Source organism: Doryrhamphus excisus, linkage group LG12, assembly GCF_037039965.1.
Source record: "Doryrhamphus excisus strain RoL-2023G ecotype Guam linkage group LG12, RoL_Dexc_Guam_v1.1, whole genome shotgun sequence".
NCBI lineage: Eukaryota > Metazoa > Chordata > Actinopteri > Syngnathiformes > Syngnathidae > Doryrhamphus > Doryrhamphus excisus.
This window is the reverse complement of record NC_136368.1, coordinates 20,064,033-20,089,791: the sequence shown is the minus strand read 5'-3', so window position 1 is coordinate 20,089,791 and position 25,759 is coordinate 20,064,033. Positions and strand designations below refer to the sequence as shown.

The following is a 25,759-nucleotide window of genomic DNA, read 5'->3' as shown; positions in this document are numbered from 1 at the left end:
TCATGAAAACTGTTCATACGCTCTTGTATTGGATCTCATGTGATGATGCAGGACTTCTGTAATTCCTAAACCATGGAGACAGGGTAGGATTAAATAAACTCTGCTTCTTCCTACTCCTTTCATTAATGCAATTTGGTTAAGTATACCTGCAATTAATCATGACAACTGTTGATACGCTCTTGTATTGGATCTCATGTGATGATAGGACTTCTGTAATTCCTAAAACATGGAGACAGGGTAGGATTAAATAAACTCTGCTTCTTCCTACTCCTTTCATTAATGTAATTTGGTTAAATATACCTGAATTAAATCATGAAAACTGTTGATACGCTCTTGTATTGGATCTCATGTGATGATGCAGGACTTCTGTAATTCCTAAAACATGGAGACAGGGTAAGATTAAATAAACTCTGCTTCTTCCTACTCCTTTCATTAATGTAATTTGGTTAAATATACCTGAAATAAATCATAAAAACTGTTGATACGCTCTTGTATTGGATGTCATGTGATGATGCAGGACTTCTGTATTTGACCATATCTTTTCTTGCGTCTATAGTGGGAGCTCCTGTTGCCAACAGGTGAAAAGAGCACCCAGCGGTCACATTTGAAAGAATGCAATGCAAACATTCCGCCTTTACACAAATAATAACGCATAGTTGTGACTGACATTGTCAGCAATGCAACAGCATGTTTCATATCAGGCTTTGCTGCACTGCATCACACAGAGAGGTGTTTTGAAGGAGGATGTAATTAGATCCATTTTAATTTCACATGTGATCCGGTTCCTCACCGGCAGTGACCGTGTAGCTTTCATTGATCAAGTACTAATCCTTCGGTTCACATCTTTGTGTGTTTGGAGCATCCACCAGCTCCACGGGCATGTTTTTTCTTCTTCCCTTTTTCTTTTATTCCCTCCCCATTGCACTGACACTGCGCGCACATCAGTAAATGCATCACGTAGCACTAGTACAGCCTTTCTTCATGCCATCCAGTGCTCCACCTAGAAGGCGAGATCTGTCACCGCTCACTCATTTGGCTGCGAAAGGAGCACTAAAGTGTGCGCACGTATACGCGCGGGAGTGTGCGGCAAAGACGCGGGGAAAAGGGAGGAGGAAGAGGAGGAGGAGGAGGAGAGGGAGCGAGGAGAGGAGGCAGCTTTCAACAGTTGAGGAGGAGACGCGACTCATTCTGATTATCTTCAATCATCTCGCACCTTATTTTCTCTCTCTCTCTCTCTTTGCGACTCGTCTTCTCCGCCGTGCAACAGATAAGAGTGGCCGCTGATGGATGCAAAGAGGAGCGCCTTCAAATCGGACTGGATTATGGGATTAGTGGACTGATTAGTGGACCAAAAAAAAAAAAAAAAAGTGGCTTGCTGTGGATGCTCCTCGCAAAAGGAAGGAAGGGCAGGAACACACAAAAGGTTGCGCCGGAGAGAGCGGTGCGAAGCGAGCCGCAGCAGAGCCGGATCCATGCACTTTACCGGAGGAGGAGAGACGAGCAGCTCCGTATGCAACAGTGTGCCGCACAGGAGACAAAAGTCACAATGCGCTGTTAACGCTAACACGGACCGATGGTGCATTTTGGAGCTTTGCAGGGTGTAGATGTCGCATGAGGGCAATGCGCCTCTTTTTTTTTTTGCCCTTTTTTTCCCCCTCCTCTCTCTTCTTCCTATTGAAAGCCAAGCTCTTAACCTTCACGATGCTTTAACCTTGGACGCAGAGGGGAATATTAATACTTTATTCTCATCGATTATTCATTGTGGGAGCCCCTCGGAGAGGGAAAACAAAGCATTCCAATGTTGAATTTGATCTTTAATTCATGCACGGGGTGTCGTCAGGCGGTCATCTTTGTTTACAGAAAGAGTTCATCATTGCAGAGCGGCATACGAGAGAGCTAATGCCCATTAAAGGGGGTCTACAAATCGATTTGATATCCAATTAGTCCTGTAGCCGCATGCCTGCTTTGGATTTGGTGCTCTAAAGGTTTTGCGGAATAATCAACAGGTTGAAAGTCAAGGTTTTTTTCCCCGTGTGCCGGTACCGCATATCCAACTGAAGGGATGCGTCTCTCTGTTCCCATTTTCCTCCTGCTGTGGGTTAAAGCCCTGACAGTCAAAAACCTGAGTTATTCCGTCCCGGAGGAGCAAGGACCCGGCACTATCATAGGCAATATCGCGAAAGATGGCAGCTACGGGACTCTGGAGAGAGGGAAAAAATCCAACTTCAGAGTGCTGGAGAATTCCGCACCACACCTGGTGGATGTTGACCCGGAGAGTGGACTTATTTTCACCAAACAAAGGATTGACCGGGAGACCTTATGCAGGCGGAACCCAAAGTGCCAGCTCTCCATGGAGGTGTTTGCCAACGACAAGGAAATATGCATGATCAAGATTGACATACAGGACATAAATGACAACTCGCCCGGTTTCCCCTCAGATCATGTTAACATCGATATCTCGGAGAACGCAGCCGCGGGCACGCGCTTCCCGCTGACTATCGCACATGACTTGGACACCGGGGAGAACGGGATAAAGACTTATCAAGTCACCAGAGATGATTACAATACATTTTCGTTGGATTTAAAAGTAAGAGGAGACGGGACTATTTATCCCGAGCTTGTGGTTCAGAGACCTCTGGATCGGGAGGACCAGAGCCATCACACGCTCCTCCTGACTGCGATCGACGGAGGGGAATATCCGAGATCAGGCTCCATGCAAATCAATGTCAGGGTGACTGATTCCAATGACAATAGCCCAGTTTTTGAGAAATCCTCCTATGTGCTGGAACTCCCGGAGAATTCCTCGCCTGGAAAAGTACTCATAGATTTGAACGCCACGGACCAAGACGAGGGAAGCAACGGGCAGGTGGTTTATTCCTTTACAGGATATGCATCTGAGCGAATTCAAGATTTGTTCGGCATTGACGCCAACACTGGTGTCATCAAAGTCCAAGGGGAAATTGACTATGAGCAGAATCCCATCATCGAGTTTGATGTGCAGGCAAAGGATCTGGGGCCCAACCCCATACCAGGCCACTGTAAAATTACTGTCAAAGTGCTGGACAAAAATGACAACTCACCAATAATTAGTTTTGTTTCCGTGCGGCAGGGTGCCATCAGCGAGGCGGCCCCCTCGGAATCTGTCATCGCGCTGGTCAGAGTGACAGATAAAGATTCCGGCCGAAACGGTCAGCTCCAGTGCCGCGTGCTGGGAAATGTTCCCTTCAGACTGCAGGAGAACAATGACAATTTTTACACCCTGCTCACCGACCGACCTTTGGATCGAGAAACAAAGGACGAATACAATGTCACCATCGTGGCCCGAGACAATGGCATCCCATCGTTGAACTACACCAAGTCGTTCACGGTGAAGATCTTGGATGAGAACGACAACGCGCCTCGCTTTACAAAGACCATTTATGTGCTCCAGGTGCCTGAGAACAACATCCCAGGCGAGTACTTAGGCTCCGTTCTGGCCCACGACCCAGATGTAGGCCGCAACGGGACAGTGACGTACTCCATTCTGCCATCGCACATCGGTGACGTGTCGGTTTATACATACGTGTCTGTTAACCCCACCAATGGAGCCATATACGCGTCACGCTCTTTTAACTACGAGCAGACGAAATCTTTTGAGTTCAAAGTTCAGGCTAAAGATGGAGGCTCCCCTCACATGGAGAGCACCTCCACCGTCAGGGTCAACATCCTCGATGTCAACGACAATCTCCCGGTGATTATTTTGCCTCTTCTGCAAAACGATACGGCAGAAATCCCAGTGCCTCGAAACGTCGGTATCGGCTACATTGTGACTACGGTGAGAGCGGTGGACCACGATCACGGAGAAAGCGGACATTTGACCTACGAGATCACCGAGGGAAACGACGACCACCTGTTTGACATCGATGCAATGGGAGGCGAGGTCCGAACCACCCACGCCTTATGGGAAGAGGTCTCGCCCGTGGTAGAGTTGGTGGTTAAAGTCACCGACCACGGCAAGCCGCCCTTATCCGCCGTGGCTAAGCTGGTCATTAAAGCCAACACAGAAACGGCGGCCGGTGGCGGGGGCTCCAGCGTGAGTGGCGAGCAGCAACACTGGGACGTATCCCTGCCCCTCATCATTACCCTCTGCATTATCTCTGTCATGCTCTTAGCAGTCATGACCGCCATCGCTGTCAAGTCCAAGCATCAAGATAAGGAGAGCGGGAATTATAACTGCCGCATGCCAGAGTACTCCAATCCTCCGACGGGGAAGGGCAAAAAGAAGCGGATCAACAAGAGTGACATCATGCTCGTGCAGAGCGAGATGGAGGAAAGAGATTCGGCCAGTCGCATGAACGTGGTGAGCAGTCCCTCGCTCATCACTTCGCCCATATGCTTCGACTACCAGAGCCCACTGCCGCTCACGCTGCCCAGGTCGGAGGTCATGTACCTGAAAACTACCCCCAACAGCCTGACGGTACCCAGAGCCGGGTGCCACTCCAGCTTTGCAGGGCTGAGCACCGAGACTCCTGCCAACAGGATGTCGGTCATACAGGTAAGACTATGTTGTGCTGTTATTTACCTGCTATTTATTTCTGCTTATTCTCTGCTTAGCTGTGGAACTCTGGGGAGAAAAAAAAAATCCTACATCATTATCACCTCTGCTTTCTTGCTTAAGGCAAGCGCTTTTTGCAAATGAAGCATGATATGACAACTTTGTTTTAGGATGTACTAGGTGGCATTTTACTAATAAGGTTAATGTTTTATCCACTCTTTGGTAAAGCGCTACAGCTGCAGGCCACGTAACCAGGAAGTCCGTGTGTGGTAAAGGCAAACAGTGTGAGTCTTGAACAAGGCCTGCTGTGACCCTCACCCAGCAGATCCGCAGCTACGGAGAGAAAAACACAACCAGGTCTGAGATGTTGGAGCGGACAGGTGTTTGAGCAGCTTGTCCTATCGCATTACCCGACCGGTGTGCGCCAGACAGCAAGATGCACATGGCGTAACTCTGACAATCACCCCCCCACCACCCACCCCTTCGTTCGCGCCCCCCGCCCATTCTAAATATGGGTCAGATCAGCCCAGTCGCCAACCAAACTTGGCACGAGGCTGCCCTTCACGGAGTCCATCCGAGCCTCGCCAGCTAACATGCTAAATGCTCCTCGACCACATTTACTCTTTTGCAGTTTTTGCAAGGGTCAAGGGTCAGGTCCAGCCGCTGTGTAAAAGGGGGGGGGGGGGTATTCCACAATGCAAGGACTGTTATGCAAACCTGACTCAATTCCCATCCTGTTGTGTTATGTTGTCTGACAAGTTATTTACAAGCGGTTGAAACTGGAATGATCTGCGCTGTGTGAAAGTGCACACGGTTGCGGCAATATCTCGCCATCTCTGTGCAAAAACTGCAATTACTTAACAGTAACAGGTCATATGTAGTTTTTTTTTTTAGGCCTGTAGGGTTTGTTTTTAAAATGAAAAACACAATTTTTCATGTCATTTGTAGACAGTTTACAAGCGGTTGAAACTGGAATGATCTGCGCTGTGTGAAAGTGCACACAGTTGTGGCAATATTTCGCCATCTCTGTGCAAAAACTGCAAATACTTAACAGTAACAACTCATATGTAGTTTTTTTTTTTTAGGCCTGTAGGGTTTGTTTTTAAAATGAAAAACACAATTTTTCATGTCATTTGTAGACAGTTTACAAGCGGTTGAAACTGGAATGATCTGCGCTGTGCGAAAGTGCACACGGTTGCGGCAATATTTCGCCATCTCTGTGCAAAAACTGCAAATACTTAACAGTAACAGCTCATATGTAGTTTTTTTTTTTTTAGGCCTGTAGGGTTTGTTTTTAAAATGAAAAACACAATTTTTCATGTCATTTGTAGACAGTTTACAAGCGGTTGAAACTGGAATAATGTGCGCTGTGTGAAAGTGCACACGGTTGCGGCAATAGCTCGCCATCTCTGTGCAAAAACTGCAAATACATACAGTAACAGCTCATATGTAGTTTTTTTTAACGGGATATCTTGTGTCTATCTATGTATAAAATTCTGTAGGGTTTGTTTTTAAAATGAAAAACACAATTTTTCATGTCATTTGTAGACAGTTTACAAGCGGTTGAAACTGGAATGATCTGCGCTGTGTGAAAGTGCACACGGTTGTGGCAATATCTCGCCATCTCTGTGCAAAAACTGCTAATACTTACAGTAACAGGTCCTATGTAGTTTTTTTTACGGGATATTCCCCCCCGTCCGCGCCCCCCGCCCATTCCAAATATGGGTCAGATCAACCCAGTCGCAACCAAAGTTGGCACGAGGCTGCCCTTGACGGAGTCCATCCGAGCCTCGCCAGCTAACATGCTAATTGGCGGCGGCGCGGGCGTCTAGTGCCGTGTGGAATCATGTGTTGTACGCGATGTAAATATCTGGGTCAGTCTCACATTTGGAGATGGTAACACAGATGACAAGGCCTGGCGCTGTCACCAGTCGATGTGCTACGTGGGTGTGATCAACACAAACACATTATTCTCAAGATGAAGGGAAAAGGGCGCTAATGAAAGCGGCTAATGTCTTCCTTCCTTTGTTTCCTTTGTCTTGCCAAAGACACACATATGGTCACAATGGCGATGCGGTTTCATCGTACCCCTCAGCCTCACTAAGTATCTCAACGAGGTGGGATATTGACTCAACTTTGTGCGCTTTTACACAGCAGAGGATGTGATGCTACCTTTGGTGTACTGCATAAGGGCATGCTGAAAAGATGAATGACTGAGTATGTTTTGTATAAGTATGTACGGTATGTGTCTTTGGACTTTTTTACAAAAGTCCCCATTCACACAGAGCTGCAAAAACACCTCAGGTTATATGTATGCTATGCCAGTCAACTGACCTTATTCTCACACTTTTATTAAAAATAGATCTTTAAAAGCACTCAGAATTCAGTATACTCATGTTGAGAACATGAGTTAGAAGAGTATTGCCATTTTTTTTTGCCCATGGAAGATAATTCTGGCATTTTTTTTCACGTCTGCTTTAAAACCGGCTGCACGGTGGTCGAGTGGTTAGCGCACAGTCCTCACAGCTAGGAGACCAGGGTTCAATTCCAGCCTCGGCGATGGAAGATAATTCTGGCATTTTTTTTAACGTCTGCTTTAAAACCGGCTGCACGGTGGTCGAGTGGTTAGCGCGCAGACCTCACAGCTAGGAGACCAGGGTTCAATTCCACTCTCGGCCATCTCTTTGTGGAGTCTCCCCGTGTATGTGTGGGTTTTCTCCGGGTACTCCGGTTTCCTCCCACATTCCAAAAACATGCTAGGTTAATTAGCCACTCCAAATTGTCCATAGGTATGAATGTGAGTGTGAATGGTTGTTTGTCTATATGTGCCCTGTGATTGGCTGGCCACCAGTCCAGGGTGTACCCCGCCTCTTGCCCAAAGACAGCTGGAGTGGTTAGTGCACAGACCTCACAGCTAGGAGACCAGGGTTCAATTCCAGCCTCGGCGATGGAAGATAATTCTGGCATTTTTTTAAACTTCTGCTTCAAGACCGGCTGCACGGCGGTCGAGTGGTTAGCGTACAGACCTCACAGCTAGGAGACCAGGGTTCAATTCCATCCTCGGCGATGGAAGATAATTCTGGCATTTTTTTTAACGTCTGCTTTAAGACCGGCTGCACGGGGATCGAGTGGTTAGCGCACAGACCTCACAGCTAGGAGACCAGGGTTCAAGTCCACCCTCGGCCATCTCTGTGTGGAGTTTGCATGTTCTCCCCGTGCATGCGTGAGTTTTCTCCGGTTTCCTCCCACATTCCAAAAACATGCTAGGTTAATTAGCCACTCCAAATTGTCCATAGGTATGAATGTGAGTGTGAATGGTTGTTTGTCTATATGTGCCCTGTGATTGGCTGGCCTGAATTCTCGCCCGAAGACAGCTGGGATAGGCTCCAGCATCCCCGCGACCCTCGTGAGGATAAGCGGTAGAAAATTAATGAATGAATGAATGTTCGTATAGGTCACGGGTGTCCAATGTGCAGTCCGGGAGCCTTTTGTGACCGCCAGCTTGTTTTACATTGGCCCGTGGCACATTGTAGAAGTAGCCTCTTAACCCAAAGACAGCTGGGATAGGCTCCAGCACCCCCGCGACCCTCGTGAGGATAAGCGGTTGAAAATGAATGAATGAATGCTTTAAGACCAAAAATGTCTTTGTCGATTTATAATTAATAACAGCCCCTTTAAAGCACTTCCCGGCTCTGTTGCTACCTGTGAAGGTGAAAAAATGCAGAGTCGTCTTTTTCTCAGCTCATTACATATCAGTGCCAGAACAGCGACATGGAAAAAAGGGCAGACATCATTCCAATCTTTTAAAGGAGCCCAATCCGGCTCATTTCCTGGATCATAGTTTGTTTATTTTACAGGAAAAATGAACAAACTGAAGGTTGTGTACATGTTAAATCTGCCTTCTTAACAGCTTTTATGTAGTTTTTTTTACGGGATTTCTTGTGTCTATCTATGTATAAAAGCCTGTAGGGGTTGTTTTTAATATTAAAAACACAATTTTTCATGTCATTTATAGACAGTTTACAAGCGGTTGAATCTTGAGTGATCTGCGCTGTGTGAAAGTGCACACGGTTGTGGCAATATCTCGCCATTTCTGTGCAAAAACTGCAAATATTTACAGTAACAGCTCTTATGTAGTTTTTTTTTACGGGATATCTTGTGTCTAAAAGCCTGTAGGGTTTGTTTTTAAAATTAAAAACACAATTTTTCATGTCATTTGTAGACAGTTTACAAGTGGTTGAAACTTGAGTGATCTGCGCTGTGTGAAAGTGCACACGGTTGTGGCAATATCTTGCCATTTCTGTGCAAAAACTGCAAATATTTACAGTAACAGGTCTTATGTAGTTTTTTTTAACGGGATATCTTGTGTCTTTCTATCTATAAAAGCCTGTAGGGTTTGTTTTTAAAATTAAAAACACAATTTTTCATGTCATTTGTAGACAGTTTACAAGCGGTTGAAACTGCAATGATCTGCGCTGTGTGAAAGTGCACACGGTTGTGGCAATATCTCGCCATTTCTGTGCAAAAATTGCAAATATTTACAGTAACAGTTCTTATGTAGTTTTTTTTAACGGGATATCTTGTGTCTATCTATGTATAAAAGCCTGTAGGATTTGTTTTTAAAATGAAAAACACAATTTTTCATGTCATTTGTAGACAGTTTACAAGCGGTTGAATCTTGAGTGATCTGCGCTGTGTGAAAGTGCACACGGTTGTGGCAATATTTCGCCATTTCTGTGCAAAAACTGCAAATACTTAACAGTAACAGCTCTTATGTAGTTTTTTTACGGGATATTTTGTGTCTATCTATGTATAAAAGCCTTTAGGATTTGTTTTTAAAATTAAAAACACAATTTTTCATGTAATTTGTAGACAGTTTACAAGCGGTTGAAACTGCAATGATCTGCGCTGTGTGAAAGTGCACACGGTTGTGGCAATATCTCGCCATTTCTGTGCAAAAACTGCAAATACTTACAGTAACAGGTCATATGTAGTTTTTTTTACGGGATATCTTGTGTCTATCTATGTATAAAAGCCTGTAGGGTTTGTTTTTAAAATTAAAAACCACAATTTTTCATGTCATTTGTAGACGGAAAAGTTCCCCTCCGAGCCCAATTATGCTGGCAGCAGGCAGCCATTTGTTCAAAGGTAAGAGCTCACATGCAGACACTTCCTGACCGCGTCTTTTGAGCCCCTTCATCCCAGTATCAAACTCGGCTGGCTATCAAACAGCCAGCGCTCGTACAGACAGAATGACAAGTTGTGTTTTTTTTTTGTGTGTTTTTTTTTTTTTTCCCCTTTCTCCCCTTTCCTGCCGCAGCTCCACATTTAAGGATGCAGAACGAGCCAGCCTGCGAGACAGTGGCCATGGTGATAGCGACCAAGCTGATAGTGACCAGGATACTAATAGAGGCTCCCAGTGTGACACGTCTGCCAGGGAGGCCCTCAAGATGAAAGCCACATCAGTTAATGGGCAGCCTTTTGAGCAGGGTGAGTGGACTCTTCCGACATCGTCAAGATGCCTCGGCGCTCTCCTGCGGGGCGAGCGTTGTTTATATTTTATGTGTCGAGCGAGTCTTGCCAGCGTTTTAAGTGCGGCGCCTTTGCCCGCTTTTTGGGCACAACCGAGCTAGACAAACATTTAACATGCAGGTGGTAAATCGGGCGGCTGCCGGCTTTTACATGGCAGGCGCCCTGAGCTGGTATTGCGGAGTAAAAGGTAAAGACATGCTTTAAAGGGGATAAAAGGGGTCCACTGTGTGAAGGTGGAATGTTCAAACATGCCGCATCTGATTTTGGCATCAAACAAACTCAATATTATGCATAGCAAAGTGTATGTCTGCTTCTTCTCGTTTGATCATGCGTCATGCATACCTCGACTTAACATGACAGGGACAAAAAAACGTGATAGACAGTCACAGGTATTTCTGGCGCCTGCACCTTCTGCACCTTCAAGTGCTTCTAAGTTATTATTGGTGTGGTTTACGACTAAAAATAGTAATATTAAAGTTTAATTAGGACTGAAATGACTGCCAAGAGTGTAATCACAGATGATTGCCAAGCTGTGTGCGACCCGCTCGACCTGCTCGGGATTGATATATTTAGCTGTAGCGTAGACAAACAGCAAATATGAAAGCCAGCCTCGCAGGTGAGATAAAGGATAACGGCGGCGGGGCGTGAGTGAGCGAGGAGGTGATGGCTTTCATTTGCTCGTACGAGCCTTGGAGGAGAACGGCTCTGGTCATCGGGGGGGGGCCCCAATGCGGTACTTTCCACACCATTTACATCGCTATGAATTGCCTGTACGTGGCGGGATCGGGAGTGCGGAGACAGAAACACTCTTGTGGCTGCCAAGGAGAGAGAGAGCGAGAGTCTGAATCCCTTCTCTGTGTATGTGTGTGTGTGAACGCTGTGGGGAATTATGGCAGACCACACTTGCCTCCGTGGGAGGTGTAAATTCAATCACAATTTTTGCAGCACATTTCTTGAATGTGATTGAGCGCAGGTTCTAAGGCCAATCATACAGAGAGATATTGAAAGAGATGTCTCGCACGTGCGCACTGACTGACATGGCGCCGCTTGCACTGTATATGTAAGATAAGGGCAAGGCGAAGCGGTAGCGCGTGGCGTTTAATAACAGAGGCTGCTTTTCCTGAAAGTAGGTTGAAAAGATAATTACGTCAGGTTATGTGGTTAAGTTTGTTTTGTGGGTGGTTTATTAGTAATAAGGCAGAATCTGTCATTTGAGCAGAAACTGTCAGTTACAAGAATATCAATTCGTTTAGCTTTTGCACAAGCATACGTTAACTACTCAAGACGCAAATAAGACTTGGGTGAAGTGGTAGCGCGTGGCGTTTAATAACAGAAGCTGCTTTTCCTGGTAGTACAGTGAAAAGATAATTATGTCAGGTTATGTGGTTAAGTTTGCTTTATGGGTGGTTTATTAGTAATAAGGCAGAATCTGTCATTTGAGCAGAAACTGTCAGTTACAAGAATATCAATATCAATTCATTCAACTTTTGCACAAGCATACGTTAACTACTTAAGACGCAAATAAGACTCGGGCGAAGCGGTAGCGCGTGGCGTTTAATAACAGAGGCTGCTTTTCCTGGTAGTACAGTGAAAAGATAATTACGTCAGGTTATATGGTTACGTTTTTTTTCCGAGTGGTTTATTAGTAATAAGGCAGAATCTGTCATTTGAGCAGAAACTGTCAGTTACAAGAATATCAATATCAATTCATTTAACTTTTGCACAAGCATACGTTAACTACTTAAGACGCAAATAAGACTCGGGCGAAGCGGTAGCGCGTGGCGTTTAAGAACAGAGGCTGCTTTTCCTGGTAGTACAGTGAAAAGATAATTACGTCAGGTTATGTGGTTAAGTTTGTTTTCTGGTTGGTTTATTAGTAATAAGGCAGAATCTGTCATTTGAGCAGAAACTGTCAGTTACAAGAATATCAATATCAATTTGTTTAGCTTTTGCACAAGCATACGTTAACCACTTAAGACGCAAATAAGACTCGGGCGAAGCAGTAGCGCGTGGCGTTTAATAACAGAGGCTGCTTTTCCTGAAAGTAGGTTGAAAAGATAATTACGTCAGGTTATGTGGTTAAGTTTGTTTTATGGGTGGTTTATTAGTAATAAGGCAGAATCTGTCATTTGAGCAGAAACTGTCAGTTACAAGAATATCAATTCGTTTAGCTTTTGCACAAGCATACGTTAACTACTCAAGACGCAAATAAGACTTGGGTGAAGTGGTAGCGCGTGGCGTTTAATAACAGAAGCTGCTTTTCCTGGTAGTACAGTGAAAAGATAATTACGTCAGGTTATGTGGTTAAGTTTGTTTTCTGGTTGGTTTATTAGTAATAAGGCAGAATCTGTCATTTGAGCAGAAACTGTCAGTTACAAGAATATCAATATCAATTCATTTAACTTTTGCACAAGCATACGTTAACCACTTAAGACGCATATAAGACTCGGGCGAAGCGGTAGCGCGTGGCGTTTAAGAACAGAGGCTGCTTTTCCTGGTAGTACAGTGAAAAGATAATTACGTCAGGTTATGTGGTTAAGTTTGTTTTCTGGTTGGTTTATTAGTAATAAGGCAGAATCTGTCATTTGAGCAGAAACTGTCAGTTACAAGAATATCAATATCAATTTGTTTAGCTTTTGCACAAGCATACGTTAACCACTTAAGACGCAAATAAGACTCGGGCGAAGCGGTAGCGCGTGGCGTTTAAGAACAGAGGCTGCTTTTCCTGAAAGTAGGTTGAAAAGATAATTACGTCAGGTTATGTGGTTAAGTTTGTTTTCTGGTTGGTTTATTAGTAATAAGGCAGAATCTGTCATTTGAGCAGAAACTGTCAGTTACAAGAATATCAATATCAATTCGTTTAGCTTTTGCACAAGCATACGTTAACTACTTAAGACGCAAATAAGACTCGGGCGAAGCGGTAGCGCGTGGCGTTTAAGAACAGAGGCTGCTTTTCCTGGTAGTACAGTGAAAAGATAATTACGTCAGGTTATGTGGTTAAGTTTGTTTTCTGGTTGGTTTATTAGTAATAAGGCAGAATCTGTCATTTGAGCAGAAACTGTCAGTTACAAGAATATCAATATCAATTCGTTTAGCTTTTGCACAAGCATACGTTAACCACTTAAGACGCAAATAAGACTCGGGCGAAGCGGTAGCGTGTGGCGTTTAATAACAGAGGCTGCTTTTCCTGAAAGTAGGTTGAAAAGATAATTACGTCAGGTTATGTGGTTAAGTTTGTTTTCCGGGTGGTTTATTAGTAATAAGGCAGAATCTGTCATTTGAGCAGAAACTGTCAGTTACAAGAATATCAATATCAATTCATTTAACTTTTGCACAAGCATACGTTAACTACTTAAGACGCATATAAGACTCGGGCGAAGTGGTAGCGCGTGGCGTTTAATAACAGAGGCTGCTTTTCCTGAAAGTAGGTTGAAAAGATAATTACGTCAGGTTATGTGGTTAAGTTTGTTTTCTGGTTGGTTTATTAGTAATAAGGCAGAATCTGTCATTTGAGCAGAAACTGTCAGTTACAAGAATATCAATATCAATTCGTTTAGCTTTTGCACAAGCATACGTTAACCACTTAAGACGCAAATAAGACTCGGGCGAAGCGGTAGCGTGTGGCGTTTAATAACAGAGGCTGCTTTTCCTGAAAGTAGGTTGAAAAGATAATTACGTCAGGTTATGTGGTTAAGTTTGTTTTCCGGGTGGTTTATTAGTAATAAGGCAGAATCTGTCATTTGAGCAGAAACTGTCAGTTACAAGAATATCAATATCAATTCATTTAACTTTTGCACAAGCATACGTTAACTACTTAAGACGCATATAAGACTCGGGCGAAGTGGTAGCGCGTGGCGTTTAATAACAGAGGCTGCTTTTCCTGAAAGTAGGTTGAAAAGATAATTACGTCAGGTTATATGGTTAAGTTTTTTTTTCTGAGTGGTTTATTAGTAATAAGGCAGAATCTGTCATTTGAGCAGAAACTGTCAGTTACAAGAATATCAATATCAATTCATTTAACTGCTAAGTTATATTTCAAGAGAAAAGTGCATCTCAACTTTGTGATTTAGGTGAAAAATGTAGGTCAAAGTATTAGTATGAACTTGGCTCTTATTTTTTCATTTTTTCAGTTTTTTTCCCAAATATTTCATTTTTTTTCTCAATTTTCAATATTTTTTTTGTAATACAAGGATTTAAATTCCATAATACTATTACTTTATTCCATATTTTCTCTCAAACGGATTTTCCAAAAAATACTACTTTTTCTTGAATATTTAAATTCTAAATTTTTGTAGTACCTGTGACTTTTTATTGTAAGAATATGACATTTTTCTTTAAATTTTTTGACTTTATGATATTTTTTTTACTACATTTTTGTAGTTCTTGTGACTTTTTTCTTGTAAGAATATGACATTTTTCTTTTAATTTTTTGACTTTATGACGTTTTTTTCATTCTTGCAAAAACATTTTTTTAATTGTCCAGGTAAATTTCTGTAAATCTCGTAATTGTGACTTTATTGCCATGTTTTGACTTTATTCTCATAACATCAGAACTTTTTCCGCAATGTAATTTCCCAAAAATTACTGTTTTGTTTGTTGTTGTTTATTTCGCAGAATATTTCTTTACAAAATAACGTTTTTTTTTGTTTTATAATTCGACATTCTGCGACAAAAATGAAAATATTTTCCCTCATATTACAACGTTATTCTCACAAAATCATGACTGTTTCTTGCAATTTTTATTTTAAGGAAATTTACTACTGTTAAAGTCTATTTTTGAAATGTGACGCGGGACAATAAAAGTGAGAATATGAGAAGGATTTTCATAAACCGCCGCATCGACCGACTTCATACCTCATTTGAACAGTTACAGAGCCTCTGTTTTATTGATTATGACAACAAAATAGCACTGCTGAAAAAAAAGAAACATTGCAAAAATATTTGCTCCCAACACAAAAGCGTGCGGGTTAAGTAGTATTGCTTTTATATCTTTACTTTTCCTATGCCTCCAGTCTGCTGGTTGCTTTGATACAGGTAATATATGCACCTGGAGTGAAGCTTCCACCATCATGCACCCTGAATATTTATTCCCTCTCACAGACGCCAGATGCACTGTGGGGATGTTGCTAGGCGTTCTCTCATTCTATTTATAATGGGCGTGCACCTTCTTTGTTTTCCTTTTTTCCACATTTACCCAATAAGATGTGAAAGCCTTTCATTGTTATTTTATGTGAAGTCAGTGCTCGATGCTGTCACTTGAGCCTTGAGCTGGTATTCAACTATTTTTGCTTTTATTCACGTAGAAATGACAAAAAAAAAGAGAAAAGCAAGCCAATGGTAGGAACAATGGCATGAAAAGCATCCCGGTTTCATCCTCAGCCTTCCTCGTCCACTTTTCATCAAAAGAAGTTACGCTCAGATGTGATTTATGTCCCCCCAAACATTCTTACTGATTTATTAATACGCTGCACGATGTGTGACCATTAAAGTCAGTGTTTAAAAAAACAACATCATTCATTTTGGGGAGAGATAAAATAAAATCTCCTGCTTGTGAGCCAAAAAGACTTTTGTGTGACATGATGACTTCGACTAAGGGAGATAGAAAAGAACAATGACATAATACCTTAGTGTTATTTCCTGGACCTTCTCAGCACACACATCTCTTCATCAGTATCATCCACGAGCTCCTCTTCAGTGCTGATGGCTGCCATGGAAATGAGCGCGGCATCTTCCTGCCTCGCTTATCGGTCCGCTCTCGTCTATCTACAAAAAAAAAAAAAAAAAAATGCATTTCTCTGTGGAAGAGAAATGGAGAAACAAATGGCAGAGAAGCGTAATCAGAGGTGTGCATGCTTCAAAGCCAAGTACTCCAATATGTACAAGGTGTACCTTTGCCAAATCAAAGCTATGTTTAGTCCATCCTTTTGATGTGAAATGCATTTTGAACTCACTGGATTTCTCTTGATCTCGGTCACATTAAAGTATATATAATGTGACAGGGTAAAAAAAAAAAAAAAAAAAACTAAACAAAATTCAAAAACTGATTATTTTTGATTGAGTTAGGCGTACTAACTAGTTTTGGAATGTACCTGTTCAGGCTTAGTGGAAGGATAGCAGCCTAACCGAGTTTCAGAATACAGCGGAACGTCCATGTTGAACAAATAACGGTGGTTTACTAAGTTATTCTCAAATCAAAACATGTTTTTCCACTGAGATCGTTTATAATTTATTCCTCATCTATATGTGTTTTTTTCTGGACAATGCAATGTTTTAAACGACAATTTTTCGCAATTTTTAAAAATTCTACTTAAAATCATGTGTTTTATGGTTGAATATGACATATTAGTCAAAAACTATGCACATTTAGCTCATATTTTTAAGCATACAAATTGATAAATGAACAAAAATACAAATATACTAGTCGCTAGTTGTCAGTAATGTTACTATAAAATTTGATGAAACGTACTGTAGAAGTGCTGGGCTTGATCACCAAAACAACAGGCTTTTATTGCAGGTTTGAATGATCTCAAAACAGGCACAATAAACCTTAATTAAAATATGTTTAAATGAATATGTTCAAATTTTGCAATTTTTAAAAAAAATTCTACTTAAAATCATGCTGTTTTATGGTTGAATATGACATATTAGTCAAAAACTATGCACATTATGCACATATTTTTAAGCATACAAATTGATAAATGAACAAAAATACAAATATACTAGTCGCTAGTTGTCAGTAATGTTACTATAAAATTTGATGAAACGTACTGTAGAAGTGCTGGGCTTGATCACCAAAACAACAGGCTTTTATTGCAGGTTTGAATGATCACAAAACAGGCACAATAAACCTTAATTAAAATATGTTTAAATGAATATGTTCAAATTTTGCAATTTTTAAAAAAATTCTACTTAAAATCATGCTGTTTTATGGTTGAATATGACATATTTAGTCAAAAACTATGCACATTTAGCACATATTTTTAAGCATACAAATTGATAAATGAACAAAAATACAAATATACTAGTCGCTAGGTGTCAGTAATGTTACTATAAAATTTGATGAGACACACAGTAGAAGTGCTGGGCTTGATCACCAAAACAACAGGCTTTTATTGCAGGTTTGAATGATCACAAAACAGGCACAATAAACCTTAATTAAAATATGTTTAAATGAATATGTTCAAATTTTGCAATTTAAAAAAAAATTCTACTTAAAATCATGCTGTTTTATGGTTGAATATGACATATTAGTCAAAAACTATGCACATTTAGCACATATTTTTAAGCATACAAATTGATAAATGAACAAAAATACAAATATACTAGTCGCTAGGTGTCAGTAATATTACTATAAAATTTCATGAGACGTACTGTAGAAGTGCTGGACTTGATCACCGGAACAACAGGCTTTTATTGCAGGTTTGAATGATCTCAAAACAGGCACAATAAACCTTAATAAAAATATGTTTAAATGAATATGTTCAAATTTTGCAATTTTTAAAAAAATTCTACTTAAAATCATGCTGTTTTATGGTTGAATATGACATATTAGTCAAAAACTGCACATTATGCACATATTTTTAAGCATACAAATGGATAAATGAACAAAAATACAAATATACCAGTCACTAGGTAAAATTTGATGAGACATACTATAGAAGTGCTGGGCTTGATCACCGGAACAACAGGCTTTTATTGCAGGTTTGAATGATCTCAAAACAGGCACAATAAACCTTGATAAAAATATGTTAAAATATGTTCAATATCTGTAATAATAGAGCCTAGTATTGTGGTTGTAACCCATGAAAAGCTGAAACTCAACTCTGAACCCCCGACATCACTTCCTGTCCTTCCCCTTTGGAACACATTTGTAGCAACACACACAAGTCACTTGTGTCTTATTTGTGTCTTAAACGTACTCTTATTATGTCTACTATATTGGGTAGTATGAGTGTAAATGTGACTATAGGGGTGTTTTTCATGTCTACAGGGCTTTAATAATGTTAAAAAAAAATAAAAATAAAAAAATGTATAAATAATAAAAATAATAATAAAAACAATTTAAAAAATTTAAAATTAAAAAAAAGAAAATAATGAGAGTAAAAAATAAGAATAAAATTAAAAATGAAAAAATAAAAATAAAAACAATTTTTAAAAAATTAAAAAAAGAAAATAATGAGAAGTGCAATTGAATAAAACTTGCATGCAAGGAGAATCTTAGTACAATTTTAACTCGTGCAAACAGACACTGAACACTCTATTGTTGATTTTAGGCGGTAGAAAATGAATGAATGTATACCGCTTTTCAAAATACTCAAAGACGCTTAAAAAATAGAGTTGAGTAAAAGATGCATTAAAAATACAACATCCATTCATTCATTCAGAGCTAAAAACGAGGCTAAAAGCAGAGGCACAGCAGTCAAGTATAAAAAGTTAGACATTAAAATCAAATTTTAACAGGTGGGTTTTTTGTTGGTTTTTTTTTTAAGGTGGGGAAGGCGGGGCAAAGAATTCCAGAAGGGTGGGGTGCTGCGACGGAGAAGGCTCTAACATACAAGCTGGCAACATGACTTGCAAGGAGTCAGAGTCAGTCCATCTGAGCCAACCTTTTGTTAACGGTCGTAGTAGCTTTTCCCAAAACTTTTCAAATGTTTGCATTTTTTAAGACTCCAAACTGCTGTTGCAGTGTAAAGTAAATTTGCAAAATGCCACTTTCCTAATGACTTTTCAGTTAAGAACGCTGCTGTGTAAGCAGCACCCGAGGCTCTAAAGTGCTGCATGTGTTGACCAACAACAACAACAACAACAAGCACTATGGTGTAAACGAGCTGGCGACATGAAGCTGTTTTTCTCATCTCCTGCAGCGTGTGGATTCTTTTTTTTTTTTTTTTTTTGAAGTTCCAAGCCCAGCACAAACTGGGAGGAAGATTCCTTTGGAACAAAGAGGAAAAAAAATACTCACTGCTTGGTTGTAGGCTGGCACTCACCACCTCATCAGTATTTCATTCATCATCATTCAAGTGTCTCATTCATACTTTGAGTTTGGGTAGGTGTGCCTTTGTGAGTAAATGACATCATTCCCGGCAATTAATTGATCATTACAGCTAAATTAAAACATGCAGATGAATGAACAGCAGGAAGAATAACTTGGATTTGGAAGCGCTTCCTTCCTTTTTTACTTTATGAAGCAAAAAAAAAAAAACTATTGACTGCTTGTTTTGCCAAGACATTTGGAACGCATAGCCTCAAACCACTAATACTTATTGCGTCGTCGTCACATAAATGTTGATTGCGGCGTAAATGCTGCAATAACAAGCGTCTCAATTCCGCGTGTTTATTTTATTTTTGTTTGCCAGCCAGCCAGGACGCATGGCTCGACTTTGCTTGACAAATTTTGCGATGAACAGCATCAGTTATCAGTTTGGCGTTTAGATTAGATCAGTGTGTTGTTTTTTTTTGCATCCGCACACATAAGCGTTTCATTCATTATTCATTCATTATCTATAGCCTGCTGTTGATACCGATGGCAGATGGCATCTCTCCAAGCTTAGGGGGGGCGGGGCACGTTGTGGACGTGTCGCCGGTCAATCACAGGGTTGGCATATAAGGGGACACAGACAACAATTCACGCTCTTGCCTGCAGGCATACTGGAATCGCCAATTAACCCGACGTGTTTTGGTCATCGAGCGGATACAAGTCAACGAAGACTTAAAGGCAGAATTCCAAACAAGCAGTACCCGCTATTAAATATGAAATCCTCGCGGTGTTTTGAAGGTAATTGTTTTTCACTCACTGCTAATTTGCACCAATAAGTATTCATCTTCTGAATAGAATAATTGTTTTTTTTTCCCCGACGTTTCTCGTTTCCTTTGCATGCAAATGAGGTCATTTTGTGGCAAGGACGGGTCATTATATATGACGCATCTAATAAGAAGCGAAATGAAAAATGGGCAGTAAATGCAAATAGGGACCTGATTATGATACAATAAAGTCCAACTCTAATTTGACTTTGACTCCTAATTTCTGGCTATAAATTTAAGCCAACTTGGAGCGCTATAGTGCTATATAACAACTAACAGTCTGATGCAACTCATGGAGTTTTTTTTTTTTTTTTTTTTTTTTTTGCTGTTTGTGCATCAGAAAAAAAATGCTTCCTCTGCACCACAAGCACATTTTCCAGGAAACACCTACGCAGGTTGCGATGGTTTGCAGAGACAAGGGGAAAAAAAGGCATTCATGAATATTATGAATCCCTCATCTGTTGCATTGACCCGCAGTGAGGGGGAATATATAATTAATAAAAATGATGCATACATGCTTTGTTCATCAGTTTAATGTGGTATCATATTGGGGGGGGTGCAAAGTTTCCACATCGTTTCAAACTGCTGCTCAGCCACTGTTTGATAATTCTACGGCCTTGTTTTTGACATTCTGTGTCGGAGTATAAAATATAGTTTATGAATAACTCAAATAAAATCATTCATCATTTTAATGTGTCATCCTCAAGCTAATATCCCTTAATGTTTCACATTTTGCGCTCTGACAAACAATGGTTTTGTTTGAGAATTTTCAAGCCATGCGTAGTTATGATGGATATTTCATGAATATGAGGAATCAGTCAATGTCAAAATGATAAACTTAAAATGTAAAATGCATTTTTTTTTCATGATGCAAGGCAGGAAGAATCAAAATTTTCCCAGGAAATTTGACTGATCTTAAATAAACCTACAATACAAACAATACAATGATGATTCAATTGATTATTTTGCTGGCCTGTATATTATATTTCCATATGCATGCATATCTGTATCCCTGTCTCTCGCCTCCAAACAAGCAGGAAGAGAGTTCCAGAGTGAAATATATGACCTATCATAACATTAGTGGTTTATTTGATCTCCGAAAATTTTTACAATAATATAATTTGGCATCAATTTGGGACAATAAACATTTTAGAATGCATATATATTGTTTTGTAATTCGGTTAAATAAAAAACATATCTTATAAAGTCCAAATACTGAGTTTTGTATGGCAGCAATATAACAAATATGAGTACTAAATCGGGTGCACGGGGGTCGTGTGGTTAGCGTGCGGACCCCACGGCTAGGAGACACGGGTTCAATTCCACTCTCGGTCATCTCTGTGTGGAGTTTGCATGTTCTCCGTGGGTTTTTTCCGGGTACTCCGGTTTCCTCCGACATTCCAAAAACATGCTAGGTTAATTAGCCACTCCAAATTGTCCATAGGTATGAATGTGAGTGTGAATGGTTGTTTGTCTATATGTGCTCTGTGATTGGCTGGCCACCAGTCCAGGGTGTACCCTCTCGCCCGAGGAGAGCTGGGATAGGTTCCAGCATTGTCGTGACCCTTGTGAGGATAAGCGGTAGAAAATGAATGAATGTTGCGATGCACGTTAGCGCACAGACCTCACAGCTAGGAATCCCGGGTTCAATTCCACTCTCGGTCATCTATGTGTGTGAGTTTGCATGTTCTCCCCGTGCATGCGTGGGTTTTTTTCCGGGTACTCCGGTTTCCTCCCACATTCCAAAAACATGCTAGGTTAATTAGCCACTCCAAATTGTCCATAGGTATGAATGTGAGTGTGAATGGTTGTTTGTCTATATGTGCCCTGTGATTGGCTGGCCACCAGTACCCCGCCTCTCATCCGAAGAGAGCGGTTGAAATTGAATGAATGAATGAATGAATACTAAATCATTGCATATGTTTTGAATCATAATTTAAGTCACAAATATTATCACCGATCTGTTGCAACGAGCGTAGACAGAAAGATGGATGCAATTAATAAAGGCGTATATTGATGTATGTTTTGTTTTCGCTGTTTTTGCTCCAGGCTGCAGGTTCTATTCCGGTTATGTATAGAAAACATCATATTTCCAGATTCGATTACATTTTCTTTTTTTCTGAGCTCATCATTGATGTTCCTCGTGCAACACGTTCTTTCTTTGTCACCCAGCCGGATCCAGTAACAAATGTTGAACTGTTTTTGCAGAACAAGACAAATCAGTCCACTGCACCGATGAGTGTCGTGCACTGGGACACTCTGACAGATGCTGGATGCCAAAGTTACGGATCGGAAGCCAAGCAGACAGTGCCGATAATCGCACCAACCTTTTCATCCCCGTGGGAATGGATGCCATGGTTGAGACAGAGATTTATGGCACCATCAGCCGTGGTAGCCGCAAAGCCCTCAGCACCTTCGGGAAAGATCAGCGGGACAGCACCATCCTAGTGGCCAACGTCAAACCGTACTTAAAATCGCAGCGTGTGGCATGCCCGCCCCTGCAAGAGAGTCCACCCACCCCCGGAAGTCCCACTAAAAGTGGTACGGCCCTGGACTCTGGCGAGCGAGAGGTCAAAGAGGAGCGGGAGGGGGGTTCAGACAGCAGTGCCTATGGTCCGCCAGATGGCCAGTGCTCCCCGCTGCACACTGAATTGGAGGAGCCCTCCTACCTGACCTGCGAGCTCCGCCCTAAGGCGCTCTCCAGCAGCCTCATTCACAGCTCAGTCATCAGCCAGGAGTGCGGCGTGTCCGAGTACGAGACGCCAGACTCGGGGAACTGACACGGCTGACCCCGTTCCTACGCCCACGCGCCCTTGGCCGACACGCGTGTGATTGGTGCGGATTGTTTTACTTTTGTTGTTGTTTGTTTCTTTGGGGTCCAAACATTGTATAACCAAAAATCATCTGCTTTGCGTGTTTTTTTTGTTGTTTTTGTTTCTGACTCAGTGACTTGAAGGGATGGGCATTTTTTGACAACTATCGGGAATACTATTAAGGATTCTTTTAATATTTGCATCTCTTGTTGAATGTTCTGAACTCCTGTTTCCATGTCCGTGTTGTATTAAGCTGAATAACTTGTGCCTGTATGTCAACTTCCCAGAATTCCTTTTCATGTGGTGTCATGAGCGGGTCTGTGAGATGCAAATTTTCCAGTGCAAAACATTCCAAATGTTCCCAAAGTTACGTTCTTAAAATACCTAAAATACTTGATGAATTTACATCAATTAAAAAAAAACATTAACAATCAATACAAATAAATATACACTAAAATAATAAAAAACTGTCAATTGTAATAATAACAATTAAATATAAAGAAAACATCGTCTGAAAAAGTTGTCTTATATCCGGGGTTAAGATTTATATTTGCGCCGCTCAGAGCTTTTCTTCCTTACACTCACAAACACCAAAAAGAACAAAGAATCTTTTCTTTGATTGTGTCTTAAAAAATATTTTTTTCTCTTCTTGTCCGGGTCGTCTTATATTTGGTCCATTATGGCAACAATACATATAGAAGAAAGGAAAAGAGAGGATTGCACCACTCTCATGCTCACTCAGAGCTTTTCTTCCTTACACTCACAAACACCAAAAAGAACAACTAATCTTTTCTTTGATTGTGTCTTAAAAAATATGTCCAGGTCGTCTTATATTCGGGCCAGTATGGCAACAATAAATACAAAAGAAAGGAAAAGAGAGAATCGCAACACTCTCATGCTCACTCGGAGCTTTTCTTCCTTACACTCACAAACACCAAAAAGAACAATGAATCTTCTCTTTGATTGTGTCTTAAAAAAAAAAAAAATTCTCTTCTTGTCCGGGTCGTCTTATATTCGGGCCAATATGGTAACAATACATACAGAAGAAAGGAAAAGAGAAGATCGCACCACTCTCATGCTCACTAAGAGCTTTTCTTCCTTACACTCACAAACACCAAAAAAAACAAAGAATCTTCTCTTTGATTGTGTCTTAAAAATTTTTTTTTTCTCTTCTTGTCCGGGTCGTCTTATATTCGGGCCAATATGGTAACAATACATACAGAAGAAAGGAAAAGAGAGGATTGCACCACTCTCATGCTCACTCAGAGCTTTTCTTTCATACACTCACAAACACCAAAAAGAACAACTAATCTTTTCTTTGATTGTGTCTTAAAATTTTTTTTTTTTCTCTTCTTGTCCGGGTCGTCTTATATTCGGGCCAATATGGTAACAATACATACAGAAGAAAGGAAAAGAGAGAATCGCACCACTCTCATGCTGGGTTTAAATCATAACAATATAATTTATACTTTATAAAATAGCCAGAAACTGAAAAATATGAAATATTAAAAAAAAAATAATTAAAATTAATGCTCAAACCGCCAGTAGCAGAAAGAAGAAATGTCAAGTCGCGTGTTACAATAATGGATATTTTGCATATACCAGACGTCATGTTGTTTTCTTTAGGCGGGCAAACCCGCGGAGAACGAATCAACAGCTTCTCTGCTGGTGCCAATCAACCGATGCACTCCACATGATCAACAATCAATTTCAAACCATCCATGACTCCTTAACGATCAAATGAGTGATTAGTTGGTCATTATGCCCATCCCTAGTGACTTGTGTTTAGGTGAACTTTGTGTCCTTGCTGTGAAGGTTTGCGGGCCAATCAAGTGCGTTCCTGACTTTCAAGTGTTTCCATGGTGTACTGTATCCGTCAGTTTAGATGTCCGTATTTTACACATCTCCAGGTCTCATCTTGTGTGGCTGTTGGAGCAAAACCGCTACTGTTGAGCTATTGAGTCCTGTCTGCTTTTGTACGGTGTAGCTATCTGTCTCCATTTAGTGTTTAAGGAGCATCACTTTGAAGAATCAAAATGCCGACGACATATCACATATCAGTGGCGTTAAATACAACAAAAAAAAGTGAAGTGTCTTATGAACTGTCAATGGTGGTGCAACAGGGGACGTCCCTTTTCATAACAACCATTCGAGGTTCCGATGAAATGATTTTTTTAAGAATGTATTTGTAATTTTATTGTCGTCCTCTCTGCTGTTTATGTGGAAAATAAGCTGGGCTTACATGTGAATGTGGGCTACTGTACTGTACTTGTGTATTTTATTAAATTTGTATACACTGTGTGCATGGAAGGACGTTATTTTTAGCTGATGTTTTCCCTCTTTTCTGACCCATAAATGTTATTCATATGTTTTTTTAAAAAAAAACATGGTTCCATTGACATCACTGCAACCCCGACATCCTTATATGGGCATGCCCAGTTGAGCAATGGCTCCCAGGAAATGTTTCCAAAGGGTGTGAGGTAAAGTAAATTTTGTTTTACGTAGGCAAGCATCAGGCAGAAGTGACTGGAGTTGCAGATTCCCAGCCTGCAAGAGAAAATATGCTCATCTGTTAATGTCACTTCAAATGGGACTCTTTTGTGAGCATGGGCCAATACGAAGCTGGACTATCCGCCAAACAGGTGCAAGTTTGATGCCTTTCCAACGATACTTGGTCGTGTTGAAGAGTCACAAGAGCAAGCTGTAAGTAACAGTGTATATTTTGTGTAAGTCAGTAGTTCCCAAAGTGGGGAAGGCGTACACCCAGTGGTACATCGATTGCCATAGGGGGTACGTGAATAAAAATTAGAAACAATTAGCAAATATCACTCAAAATTAAAAGTGTGCCTGAACACATCACAGTGCGAGGATTGGTGATTCCAATTGGTGTTCCAATTAATCACTGTACGGCACAAACTTGGCACTGTGAGTGTAGATTTGAAAATAAGGCTTTTTTTGTTGGTTGAATATATTTTTGTATCCGCGTCTGTCCGGAAGTTCTCAGGAAGGCTTGGGACTGTGACCAATCACAGCGGAGTGGGCTTAATGGGGGGCGTACGTGGAGGAATTATACAGATGT

The 25,759-nt window shown here is 41.0% G+C and overlaps 1 protein-coding gene and 1 long non-coding RNA gene across 2 annotated transcripts; one reads left to right on the top strand and one right to left on the bottom strand.

Annotated features, from left to right (window-relative positions):
- Positions 1-15: 15 nt before the first annotated feature.
- LOC144901537 (uncharacterized) lies at positions 16-3,306 on the bottom strand. The gene is made up of 4 exons (XR_013629587.1): positions 3,081-3,306; positions 301-375; positions 147-219; positions 16-65 (listed from the first exon to the last, which is right to left on the bottom strand). It is a non-coding gene; the product is annotated as an uncharacterized LOC144901537 (long non-coding RNA).
- LOC131136096 (protocadherin-17-like) lies at positions 990-24,981 on the top strand. Its single transcript, XM_058082603.2, has 4 exons — positions 990-4,534; positions 9,624-9,682; positions 9,855-10,024; positions 22,076-24,981. Exons 1-4 carry the CDS (start codon positions 2,063-2,065, stop codon positions 22,645-22,647), a joined length of 3,273 nt encoding a protein of 1,090 aa, XP_057938586.2. The 5' UTR covers positions 990-2,062; the 3' UTR covers positions 22,648-24,981.
- Positions 24,982-25,759: the final 778 nt, after the last annotated feature.